At 43.1% G+C, this 14,116-nt stretch overlaps 1 protein-coding gene across 1 annotated transcript in view; it reads right to left on the reverse strand.

The window, feature by feature from the left end:
- Positions 1-14,116, reverse strand: part of CCDC40 (coiled-coil domain 40 molecular ruler complex subunit) — a 708,731-nt gene that overhangs the window by 512,164 nt on the left and 182,451 nt on the right. The window contains exon 9 of the mRNA XM_085617438.1: positions 11,729-11,886. Within this exon, the coding sequence (XP_085473564.1) occupies positions 11,729-11,886 (158 nt within the window). The remainder of the gene's footprint in view (positions 1-11,728; positions 11,887-14,116) is intronic.

The raw sequence follows: 14,116 nt of genomic DNA on the forward strand, positions 1-14,116 counted from the left end.
AAAAACCCCTAACCAGGACTCAGTTTCCCTTAATGCATCAGTGAGGCCACGAAACACCAGCCTGAGAGAAAAATTCTAACCTCTAGAAAAACTAATGAAAGCAGAACAGAGTAAGTGGTGGGAGGCAGAATCTCTGCAATGTTATTTGGACGTCGGTAGGGTGCCCCGTAGTTTACGCATCCTTACAGCCCCCAGCTACGAAAATCGGAACCACGATATGATGAGGGAGTGGGCTGAAACAAATCTTGAGTCCTCAAGACGATTAATTGTAATTATTGTCAAATATGCAGAGAAAGATCGCCTCAAATTGCAAGATCAAATTGACCAACTTAATGCTGAACTGGGAACATTGGGTTGTGGTGACGAACAAAACAAACTCAAAGAAGAAATGATAAAATGATTGAAAAAAGAGGCGAAAATCCGCGAACGCATGGCTTTTAAATTCTATCCTGACCGTACAGACTATGAAACAGGGCGCATTTTCACATTTGCCCAAAAATACGATGCGCTTAAAGTCTCGAAGTATGGAGAAGCGCGATCAGCCAGAGATAACACTGGTGGTATTACAGCGGGACAACACATGACTTCTAACTCTGACCTCAGCTCGGCGCTGGAGAGCGAAACAGAAACTGAAGATCGCATCCAAGCTTTGAAACAAATACCAGCCAAAATAAGTTTAGCGGAGGAGGTGGATTTTTTAGTGTACCAACACAGAAACACCTTACGATCCAGAAATCAGCTGAACAAAGAGCCAAAAACAAATCCATCAAACGCCGGGAGAGGCGACTGGCAAAAAAGCAAAGAACCAAAGAGGCAAACACGACAAACCAAGCGCAATTGGAGACGTTAATATCAAATGATCCAAGCAATAGCCAAACAATAATAAACCTTACAGATGGGGTTCTCAACAAAGCAGAGGAACCATTATTAGCATTGGGACTGTCCTACTGCCCTGTAAGTTCGTTTTACTATGCAGAAACCAGAACGGACATTTTCAAAAGCATAAGGAAACTTAAATTGAAAAAATATTTTCTCCAAAATAAAGCTAGAACTGACGAGGTAACAACTCAGCCAATCCAACAGGTATCCAGCCCTCTTTGTTTCAACTTAACCGGTTCAGACATGTCCCTCCTATCCAATCTACAGGAACTTGCCAAGGAGAATTCCACCCTATCCAACACCAATAGTGTTGATACTTGCGACAAGGAGGCCATGAGAAGTTCGACCGTATCAACCGCAACTGTGACCTCCTTTAAACCACGTTCCACATTTAATCTCATTACAATCAGGGATTCAATTGATATCTTCCAGGAACAGGTAGTAACGGGTATTAAACGACTGAGCTATCAAGTACAGGGGTCAATAAGGCGCAAAACCAACAAACAGGCACTCCAATATCATGAACTGATGAACAAACTCAGTTCTAATAATTATATAGTTATCTGCAATGCTGACAAAGGTGGAAATCTTTTGCTATGGAAAAAAGCAGAGTATATTGAGGAAGCCATGAATCACCTTTCGGACAGAAATTGTTACCATTGCAGTGACCAACTTGCGCTAAAGTCCATGTATAATAAATACAATATGAAACTTGTGGCATGGAAAAATGCAGGGCTGTTAACTCCTCTGGAGTATAAGTTTCTACGGAATGAACACCCAGTCACACCCATACTGTATTTCTTACCCAAGATTAATAAAAACTCCTCCAAACCACCGTGTAGGCCGATCATATCTGCCCGCAATAGTTTACTCGAAAGAGCGTCACACTATGTAGACTTTTTCTTAGAAGAGTATGTCCAACATTTACCTTCATATATTAAGGACACATGTAACTTTCTTTCCAAAATACACAATTTCAAATGGCAGAAGGATTTTCCACTCATCGCATTGGATGTAACCTCTTTATATGCATTCATTAACCACCATGATGGATTGAGGGCGCTCCACCACTACTTATCCAGAAGACCACCGAACTTTGCACAACATAACAAAATGCTGATAAGCATGGTGGACTTTTGTTTGTGCAATAATATGTTTCTTTTTCAGAATGTGTTATACCAACAACAACGGGGCGTAGCGATGGGACCCAGCTTCTTCCCCAGCTATGCCTGTTTACACATGGGGTGGTGGGAGCAGCTGGTATTGCCAAAGGAATGTATAACCATTGTTAACAACAATATTAAGATCTGGTTCAGGTTTATTGACTATCTTTTTATAATTTGGCAAGGCTCTAAAATTGAAGCTGAACAGTTTGTAAAGGATTTGAATGTTAACAACCTCAATCTCCATTTTACTGCCTCAATGAGCTCGACCACTGTAAATTTCTTAGACGTTGAGGTTCACATTAAGAATGGCTATCTTGAAACCAAGCTACACAGGAAGCCCACTGCGGGCAATGCAGTTTTGCATGCTTGCAGCTCACACCCACAACATTTAATACACAGCATCCTATATGGGGAGATGCTGCAAATAAAATGCATCTGTAGTTGTGAGGAAGATCTGAGAATAGCCCAACAAGCCATCAAAAGCAGATTTCTTCTGAGGGGGTATTCATCTAAATGCATTAACACTACTATAAAAAAAATGCAATGCAGTAACGAGGGAAAGCCTCATGATTCAAGCCCCAGAGACAGCAAACATTCAAACTAAGGACACAACAAACTCTAGGTTCATTCTAGGGTACAATAGGCAAGAAAAGGCCATTAGAAACATCATTAGAAGGAACTGGCCCCTTATCCTAGATGATCCCATTATTGGCCACCTACTCCCTAAAAATGCAGCCATCACGTACAGCAGGGCCCCGTCCATGAAGGACACACTAGTCCGCAATGACCCATCATGTCAAACTAGGGGCACCTGGTTGTCTCAAAGGAAGGGCTTCTACCCTTGCAAAGTTTGCAAGGCCTGTCAATTTGGGATTAAGAAAACCTCCTATAAGACTCCATTCAGTGACCTGGAACGACCAACTGGCAAAGCATTATCCTGCAAATCTGACCATGTGGTGTATATGCTGGAGTGTCCCTGTGCCGTACCATATGTAGGCAGTACTATACTACAGGGGCACAAGAGGATTCTTCAGCACATTAGAGTCATCAAACACCAGGACACCTCTTACCCAGAGGCCCGTCACTGTGGGGAAGTACACAAAGGAAACCCCTTAGACCTAAAATATTATCTACTTGATGCTGTCCCACCCAACAAAAGGGGGGGTGACAGGGAAAAAGCCCTAAGACGCCTGGAAATACGATACATTCTAGACCTCGACACCAAGTCCCCAGGAGGCCTCAACATTACTGAAGAGCTTTACACCTGCCTCTAAATGTATTGTGCCACAGGGTCCAATTTTACACAACCAGTTAGGAAAATCATGTATCATCTGTTAGTCTTACCTAAAAACATTGGATTTTATTTATGGGCCATATCCCTACTTTTTAATTTTTTACTCAAATTTTGCACATGGTTTTTAGAACAGTTTTAGTTAAGATACACATTAGAATAGGTATACCTACAGCACGGTGGATATTTACACTATCATTTGTCCTTTTTAGGTCTCGGCTAGCGAAGGCTGCGCTTGCGCAGTCTCGCTCGCGAGATTTAACAAGCATTTACAATGCAATGGTCTCGGCATTGGTAAAGTTAGAGCTATTGGCATTGCTCATGACATTATTTTTGTTTATGTTTTTGTTTTTAAAACATTTAAAGAAACGGCATTGTCATGAGCAATGCCAATGGCTCTAACTTTAACAATGCCGAGACCGCTGCATTGTAAATGCTTGTTATGGCAGCCATGTAGACGAGTCTTTTTTAGCTTCCGTGCAAAGCCATCTTCGATGTTAGTGCCCTATATTTTGTTGTGGATAGGCCCCCCTCCCACCCTCCGTGAAAACTGTAGCTCGCCCATTGTTAAATGTATCTTTAGCAATCCCCTTCAGACCATGATTATGTAGCCATAGCTTTCCTGCCGTTGACCTTCAACGCTCTGTGAGCGACAGCATTTCTGACCTACATTCCCAGCCCCTTCCTTTCACCTCCTGCGGTAACCAGGTGGATGTCTGCGGCGAAAAGCGAGAGTCACAAAAGCATACGTTTTCAAGGGTCCTTTCGACACGCGCTGATGGTTATTCTATTTATTGCTTGGATGTCTGTGTACCACAGTACTGTAAATATATTCGCCTCTAGGCGCTTTGGGGGTTAGCTTTCGATTTCTCAGTAAGTCCCCCGAGCCTTTCTTAGAAGGCAATATGTTAGGAAGTTTACCAAGATAAATAGTAAAAAAAAATAGGATACTACTCGAAAGACAGATGGCCAAACAGTAAATGAATGAAAGTATCCAAACTGCACTCTGGTGGAGAATAAGGCTTCTGAAAAGAATCGGACGGGGTAAGATTGCTTAACCAGTTTACACGCGTGCTTTTCACAGCATTGGGAGGAAAGAATCCGGGCCGTTGGTATGGATTAAAAAAACAGTGTGCAACTCGGCACTATGCCTGGCTAGCTCTATGGAAAAGGACGGGCTGAACAGGCTTGAATTCATAGAAGGGACATGTTCCAGCACTCCCAAAACCCCAGATGAGTCGAACTGTGTTGCCGTATTCGCGTATTGTTATGTCCGCCTTGATCCTGCCCAGAACCATGAAGCCTTGAGAGCGGAGCAGAAAGAAAAGCAACAAGTAACGAGGAAGAAGCCGAGGGCACCGGAAGACACCACCGCCTTTCTCCGAGGCAGAGCAGAAATGCCTCGGAGAAACGCAGCGTCCTTTTCGGATTCGGGGGCGTGTTTTGCTGTTGTCTCCTCCCTGAGACTTCTCGCAAAAAACACGCCCCCCGATCCGAAAAGGACGGGGCCTAATAGGAATGACTGACCTCTTCTCCAATGGCTGGCCAGCATTCAAGAGGCCAGCCAATGGAGAACAGGGGAGAAGAGGGGCAGGTTCAAGCCCCTCTTCTCCAAGTCATTAAATCTCGGAGCGAGACTGCGCAAGCGCAGCCTTCGCAGCCGAGACCTAATGACTTGGAGAAGAGGGGCTTGAACCCGCCCCTCTTCTCCCCTGTTCTCCATTGGCTGGCCTCGTAAATGCTGGCCAGTCACTGGAGAAGAGGTCAGTCACTCCGATTAGGCCCCGTCCTTTTCGGATCGGGGGGCGTGTTTTTTGCGAGAAGTCTCAGGGAGGAGACAACAGCAAAACATGCCCCCGAATCCGAAAAGGATGCTGCCTTTCTCCGAGGCATTTCTGCTCTGCCTCGGAGAAAGGCGGTGGTGTGCCTTTTGCTCTGCCTTGTTGACGGTTTAAGCTGTGCACTGGGAAGGGAGCTGTTGATATGCAAGGGACGTTTCCACTGCTTGCCGGTTGGTGGAGAAATAAATGATTTACTCAAGTCCAACCTGATTATAGGCCATCATAGGAACCAATAACACTCCAGCTCAAGAGGTCCCGTCCAAAGACGCTATTCCTCCCTACAGGTCTGGAGCGCCTCTTGATCTCAACACCAAATACTTGTACGGTATAATGCCCCCGCTGCTTTCCTCTACTCGACTTCGTGCCATCCAACCACATATCCAAACGCGTCCTGTTCCCTCTCTAAGCCAAACTTCCGCCATTCATTTTTGCTGTGCTAGACGGGAAATGTTGTCTCTCCATTGGTCTTCTCTGTACCGATAAAGGGTAGGTGAAACTAAAGCCCCCAGCGCTCCTTGCTCTCATCAACTCTAGATCCCGCCCTCTTTCTGCTGTACCCCACGGTTAATGTAGTCTTCTTTGGACTTCTAGTTGTTCGAGACGCGGTGCCGGAACTACAATCCCCTGCACGCCCCGCTCAGGCCTGTTGCAAGTGCTCTGTTATTGTTGTGGATAAGAGGTCAGAGCCACAGCTGATGCATGGTAAGAGATGCCGTATGTGGGGTCCTTGGGTTGTATTGGGGCTGCCTTTCTCTGCGCATGTGGTGTTGTCACATTGAGTTGGGTGCGAGTGGCGTGTGTGCAGACTAGGAAAAACAAATGGTTACTTGTCACGGCTACACTGCGTATCATTCGTATGCACGGGGAGGCCCAGCAGCTGCACATAATATGGCGTTGGAAGGATCCATTCCCCCCACGCGCTCTGCTGCGTGCCCGTATCTTTCTGAAGGCGGCCCGAGCTCCCCGCCCCGGCTCATTGACATGCAGGGCCGGCATTGGGATGGTTTCTCGGTATTCCCTGTCTGTAGATAGAGGGCTGATAAATATGGCTGTGTCAACACCTGCGCAGGGAGCTGCTTGGGAGAATGCCTTTCGCCGATGTATCCGTGTGGGTGGAGAGGGAAGATAGCTCTCGGAAAACCCCGACAGGCAAACGCAGCAGTGTCTGGAATCCGCCCTCAGAAATAATGCAGGGCAAGCGATTCGAAGAAAGCAGTGTGAAATGGAGCCTTTTCTGTCCCTGCGGTTTACAGAGGGGAGTGTGTGTGACGCACATAGATGCATTTGAGCACTGCCTTGCGAGCCAGCATCATGAACACTATATGTGATTCTGTGTAGATAGGCTGTAGGTGCTGTGGCGAGACTAACAATTGATTCTTATCATAACTTTATTTGTAATTTAAAACATTCATAATAAAAGAGGCAGGCATAACAGACCAAGCTTAGCACACCGCTGAAAAGTTTGTGTGTATCAGTGTAGGGGCAGAATTGTGGTCATTGTTCAATCCCTTCATGGTTAATTAAATGTAGCGGGGACTGAAGTTTTATAAGGATCACGTCTCTGTCTAGTCAAAATGTAGGTAATAGATCCGTAAAATAAATTGCCTTCCGATTCTCGATAGCTGTGGTTTGTGTTTATGTAATTAATGCTCCTAAGTATATAATCGCTTTGGATCAGAAATTCCATTTTTGAAAGTTTTAATGAGTGCATTGTGATTTAAATAATTTATAGAGACGAATATTCCAGCTTCTTATCAAGGTATGTAAATAAGAAAGAACATACAAACACCGCATTGGCAAAAAAAAAAAAAAGAATTCAAAACTCGGGGTCTTCTGGAAATGACAATCACGCCACTTCTCAGCTGCCGTGTTCGCAGTGCGCCTGTCCTCAGAGCGGTCCTCCGGCCTGGGGTGTGCACCGGTTTCACCTTCTGTGGGAGGCAGACCGTGCCTTGACAACAGCCAGCCTCGCCTGCAGAGGGACTTTGCATTTTCCTGCGAGGGGACGTGGCGGCTGCTGCCAGTGCATGCTCATTCGGTTGTATCATCGTGGACTCCTGTCCGGAAGCCCAGGAGTGGTGCTTAGATTTATTGTACATAATGATATAGGCAGCCATGGATTTTAGTACCGCGTCGGTGTTTGACCGTCATAAAGGTAAGTCAATTTCTGTTAATTTCTAGGTGTCCTGCTTGCCCCCATCCCAACAGCATCCAAACACGCACAGACGCAACGTGGGCTCACCGGCCTTCAGCCCCCCCCCCCCCCATGTGTGTCAGCCCGGCTGGCGTCCCTCTAATTGCAGCCGGACCAGAGTACTTCACAGGTCTTTAAAAGACCGTTTGCTCGTTAATGAGGCTTTTGTTGTGTTTCCACCCCTTTTTACAGCCACTCTGCCTATGGCTGGAAGACATAGCCCCCCCCCCCGAAATCTTTTTCACCCCCCCAAAAAATTTGGCTCTAGTTGCCCGCCTTTAAAGATCTTATGTTGGCTCCACTTTGCATCCGTCGGTGTTTGCTGTCAGGGATTAATAACAAGCATTTACAATGCAATGGTCTCGGCATTGGTAAAGTTAGAGCTATTGACAATGCCGTTTCTTTAAATGTTTTAAAAACAAAAACATAAACAAAAAAAATGTCATGAGCAATGCCAATAGCTCTAACTTTACCAATGCCGAGACCATTGCATTGTAAATGCTTGTTATTGTTGCAAGGGGTAGAAATGTGTTGTTTACATCAAAAAGTACTGTATGTAGCACTAGCACTTTGTGGATGTTTACGCCAGGATGGGGTATTTAAACCGTTTTTTTTTCAACTTGGCAAACATCAGGGATAGTCCCTTTTATACAAATAACATATATCTGTTTTAACAAAGACTTTTAAAGATTGCTCTTTTACTGTACGAAACAAAGGTTTTCTACTAACCCCATGGTTAAAACACTACATGTTTTAAATTGTTATCGACTCGGTATTTATACCTGAACAGATATCAAACCAAATTGTAAAACCTGGGTGTGGACTGACAATCTACATAGTTTACATTGAAAAAGTACTGTATGCAGTACTAGCACTTTGCGGATGGTTATGCCAGGGTTGGGTATTTAAACCATTATTCTACAACTCGGCAAACATTAGGGATAGTCTCTTTTATACCAACCACATGTATATGTTTTAACAAAGTCTTTTAAAAACTGTTTTTTTTACTGTACGAAACATTGATTTTTACTGATCCCATGACACTACATGTCTTAAATTTTTATTGATTTGGTTTTGACACCTGAACATGCAACCGACAATGCTGAATAACTGTGGTGGGGACCAACAATCTGTCTACCATTTCTATGCAACTCCTTGCACATTTCAAGGCACTTGTCACTTTAAGAGCAATAAAAGCAAAAAAAGCGAAATAGAGTAAAAAATAATGCTGGTAAAATGAGGTATATAAACTAACCATGTATCGTGTCATGTGATCAAGACCCTCCGGGATTGAAACGTGTCAATGCTGCTGTGTTTGTTGGAACTGAATAAAATTTAAATCTGCACCGAATCATGGTCCGTGCTCCTGTTTTCCATTCCCTACGAAGGAGAGTGAAGATTGGAGTTTCGTGGCTATATATATATATATATCTATTGGATTGTGAATAGAGTGCAGGTTTCCCTTGGTGTTGAGGGGCTTTCCTGGCTATTTGTTCTGTGAACATTGCATGTCGATAAATGTAGATTACATACTTTGAGATTATTTATTTTAAACCGAGTTTACTGTTAATTTGTAGGGTATACACAGCTGAGTACCTTTGAAACTAGAGTTGGTGATTTGAATATTCACTTGTTATCAGGTGAGCTACGAGTCTGGATTTGCGCTACTCTTCTATCACAACGTGGTTTATTTATTTAGGGTCGTTACATATTCTTTTATAGTTTCCTATTTATCCTTTCAAGATTTGTCCTGTGGGTGTCAATTGCCATGGTAGGCCACACTGGGAAACACTATTTGTGCTTGGGCATTTTGTTTTTCGTACAATCTTTATTTGGATAATGTTGTCATTAATATGGACTGTTTACTTATTCATTTCATATTTGTGGGATTTTTCTGTCACTACTCTGTCTTTTTCATTTCACATTTCTCTGTGCATTATTATTTCAGTTACAGGAAATATGGTGAAGGATTTTCGTGCATAACTTGATTGAGAGATTGGTTTGTAATAGTTCTGTCAATTACTCCTTTAGTCCTGAAGACGTCCATAGGAATACAATTATCCAGAAATGAAACACGTGTTGGTTAATTTGTGGTGGAAATCGCAGCAAAGATAAGCTGATTTTGGTTCACACATAAAGAACATAAGAAGACTGTTTACAGAGGAGTGTTGTTTGATTTGTGTCAGAGTGCTCTGGATTGATTTCTTTCAGCTTCACAAGCGTGTTGCTACCATCTTAAGCATTTCCTGGCTTCTTACCACTTCATCCTGTCTCTTCACCCTGTACTCTTGCTGTCAGCTGGCCACCTCCGCCTGGTTGTCTTGCAGCACTTTGGCTTCTGGTATATCCCCTTGTTTCAGTAACTGAATAGCAACCTCTGCCTTCTTCTACATGGTTTACACCTCTTCTACTTTCAAGTTCCTAGCTAGCTGTTCCTGAAATCCTTCTATGCTATGGTGTCCCAACTCCAGGTTGTGCTCTGTTGGCAGTAAATTCAGTTGTTACTCCATCAACCCTAGCCAGACGGATTCCTTCTATTTTATGATTTCCTAAGTCTTTGCTGAGTTCTCTTGTTAGTAAAATCAGGGCCTCAGTCGATGCAGAGTGAAAATCTGAGTTAACAGTCTTTTTCCCTCAACCTAGCCAGACAGATTCCCTTTATGCTGTGGTGTCCCAAGTCTGTAACATGCTCTGTTGGCAATAAATTCAGGGTTGCAATCGGTCACCAGTTAACAGTCTTCTCCCCTCCCCATGGCCAGATACCTTCCCCTCTATGCTATGTAGTCCTCGGTCTATGCTGTACTCAACAAATTCAGGGCTGCAATATGTGCTGAATTAACAGTCTTTTCCCTTACCCGTGCTAGGACAGATGCCTTCTATGCTATGATGTCGCAAGTCTGTGCTGTGTTGTTAGTGAATTTCAGACTGCAATCTGTGTTAACAGTGTTTTTCCCTCGCTCATAGCAGGACAGGTTCTGTAAGTAAAGCTCCCGAATGTTTGCTCATTATCTGTCAGATATAACATGCTGCTGCACCTACAGTGTTCACCGTTGGTCTACAGAGGCCAACAAATTCGAGATTTTCAGAAGAATCATTGGATAGTTTAATAATTCCCATTTATAATCACTGCATGAGCATGCATCTCATGAAGTTAGGCAGAACATCTGCCATGGATCTGAACTTCGTGGACACAGTTGAACAACCCTGGCTGACTGCATCAAATGTAGTCTTTGAATTCTTAGTAAAAATAGGAGAGATTGTCTGCTGAAGAGCTGTCCTCCTTCAAGAAAAGATTGTCTCCATCTCCCTATGGTCCATTACAGTTTCTTCTCTTCCCTTCAGTTTCTCTAATCTTTTATTTTCTTCTCTTACTAGAAGCCCAAAAAGTGAGATTGCCATGTAGACAGGATCAACTGTCAAGAGCAAACAGCACAGTCTACTACCACTCAACCTGGCCTCCTAGTTCAGTCTGTACCTCCATCCATTTGAAAAAGATACAGTTAGCACCAGTACAAAAGGTATGATCCTGATATCATAAAGTGAGACTGGCTCAACATCCATGTGACAGAATTTGGATAAAAGTCTATTAATAATGAAGTCCTTGGAGTTCATAGCCTGCATGATCTCAGAGTGTGTGTGTCCTGTTTGGATTTGTAACGAAAGAGGAGATAGCATTTGCAGCCCTATCAGAACATTGTTAAGTGTGAAAAGGTGATTCAAGTGTTTTCACACTCAAAGATACTAGAAGGTGACCACCTTGGAAAGATGGTTAATAGCTCACAATGGAGGTGCTAACCCTAGAATCAGTAGTATTAGGTCCCGACATCTCAGAGATGGCACTAAGCCCGCAATCACCTAACCTATGTGTCAAAGCTTCCATAGTACAATAAAGTAAAAGGTATACTTTACTGCTGGGCTATTCATCATCACCAAGAAAAAGTTTCTTAGGGCACTTAACTGAATGCCAGAACATGTAGGTGAGGAAGTCTTGAGCTAGTCAAAACATGAAAAAAGGGCCTTTTGTGTTTCATTTGCCAAAAACTCACTGCGTTGTTGGAATGTATTCATCAACTGCTAAGTGGTATATAGATGCAATGTAACCATTTTGTTTGTTAAGCCATTTAAATTATAAAGAAACTTTTGAAAAGTGCTCTTTAGGGAAGGGGAGACAGTAAAGAAGGAAGTGACTTTGGTGATGCACTGAGGCAGACTCATTCTGGAGCTGCGCTGACACTTTTTATGTGGAATCTTTCTCTTTGGGAAATACTTTCTTAGTCATGCCTATCAATTAGGTAATTTTCAATGATTTGGGAAGGAGGAAGAGAAGAAAAACTGAGTATTTCTAAAGTAGCATTACCTGCTTCTGCTTCTGCACCTCAGCCTGCAGGCGCTCCGCCTCAGCCTTCTGCACTGCACGCTTCATCACCACAATGTCTCCATGCACATCTTGAGTTGTGTTCTGCATATAAAAGAGCCTCAGTGCTAGGTTCTCCACTTCTGTCTGCATCGCTGACACTAAAGGAAAGTAAGATGGACACTTCTCAGGAACCTAAATCTAAGAAACTCTGTAAATCACAGGTTGTGTAAGAAACGCCATAGTGGGACACATGAAGAAACGCGATGATTTTTACAGCAACAAGTTTTCTTCGCCAATAGTATAATTCACTCACTCAGTGTGACATCATCTACTTTCATGGCTTTAGTAAACCTGGAATACGGTCAGTGAGCTGAATTCTTGTCAATGATGAAATGCAGTGAGCAAGAAGTCATAGATTTGAATCCCGACAAGATCCACTTTGCCTTCCTTCTTTCATTAGGTCGGTAAAGTGAGTATAATATAGTGGGTAATGATACCATTTGTTATGTACAGTCCTTAGAAGCATTGTGGTATTTTGCAATATATAAAACAGAAGTTATAATTGATAGTATTACAAGAATACAACACTTCTTAGATTCTGCAAATTAAAGTTTTTATTTCTATTAAGGACATGAATGTGAGGATTATGCTTTTTTTTCTTGACTGTTTTACTACAGCAGCCTCTCAAAATAATCCCAGCAACATCTGAAACCATTAAAAACTTCAAATCCTATGATGTATGAAAAAACAGAAATAAATTGGCATAATTCAACCATCCAACCAGGGTTGAACATACCAATATCCTCCATCTTCTTTCTGTCCTACCATTTCTTAGCAGTGAAAAGGAGAGGGGTATACAACGCTGCAATGTTATTATTCTTTCTGCCCATTTCCGAGAAGAAAACCAGAAAAAAATTCAAGCCCAAAATTAACATTTATCATGAAAACAAAACTTGGAACAAGTGTCAGCTCCTCCTAAATGACAGAGAAGTGTCGCCCCAGCTGCTGCGAGCGCAGCAGGCAAACAATAATAAATAAAATGGCATAATAATGCCATTTTATTTACTTCCCACTAGCTTGCGCTGTGTACGAGGCTGCCGGTGGGGCTGAATCCTGCTACTGTAGGATTACTGCTGCCTCTTTCAGTGCACATGTCGGGCTGGCCGGCTGGCTACCTACGGCCAGCCCGACATGCACACTGCACACCTAGTAATCCCCGGGCTGTGAAACAGCTGGGAGATTGCTGGCACAGTCCCCCAGACTCAAAATTAGCGCTGGGTTAGCCTGCTCCAACCAATCTTGGAGCTACTCTCATACTGACAGCAGCTCCAGGATTGGTCAGGAGTCATGTTCTACTGGGCTGGAAGGGAAGTCCTTCCCTTTCCTGCTCATGGAGGTCAGATCACCATAACCGGGAGTGCCACACCAGGCGGGAGCATCATTAAGGCAAGTTGGGCACATGGCGCCCTCGTATATTTTTGAATTGCCAGTCGCCGCTGCTTGGCACATCAAATCAGCACTGGCTCAGGAAACCTAATTATATATGAGAAACACAATCATTGCCATACCTTTAGGTCAATTTCAAACTCAGGTGGGATAATCCTTACACCTAGATCCTGGAAGAATTTGAACGTTTTAAGCTTTCAAAAAACACAAAACCAAGTTTACATCCCCTGTATAGGAATATCTTTGTTCTGGGGGAGGAAAAAACAGATTCCTTTTCATACCATGCAAATTGAAGGATGCTCGCCAAGAAGGAAACCAACCAGGGGTAGACTACACCCCCAAATGGCACATCTTTAATTTAAGATTAATTAAATTTCAGTCAGAAAATTCAACACATTGATTATAACTGTAGTAGTAACAGAACCAGAACATTATTACACATAGTAATAATCCAAGCTGAGTTATATCTTTTCTTGGTACTTTCAGCCCATGCTTGTTTGATGTAAAATAAAGCTTGTTCTGAAAGACCAGACAAATTCAATCAACCCTTGAAATCTTCTATCTTCCAAATTATCAGCGACAGCAGACCTGATTGTAATAACACATGATGAAGGCCTTGGGAATCATGAGGTTTGGTGTCTCAATAAAGACAATACAGGTTCAGAAGAACTGGAAACCAGACTCCAGTATACAAAGTCCTGGTGGAAACTAGTGTCAATCCATCACAATGTTGGCCTTGACTAGAAGCTTGTCTGTCATCATTGATTTCTAGTGGTGTAGGCAGAAATAGCAGTAATAGAAACCTGGGCTTAGTTGTCCCATGTAAGCTGATGTATCCCACATGCAGAGTATTGTCCATCTTGAGAAACATAAAATGTACTGCCATGTCTTGCATTAGAAACTTCCCAGTGAATATTTCTGCCAAAGCAGGCCAACTTCCAG

Source organism: Triturus cristatus, chromosome 7 (genome assembly GCF_964204655.1).
Source record: "Triturus cristatus chromosome 7, aTriCri1.1, whole genome shotgun sequence".
Taxonomy (NCBI): Eukaryota; Metazoa; Chordata; class Amphibia; order Caudata; family Salamandridae; genus Triturus; species Triturus cristatus.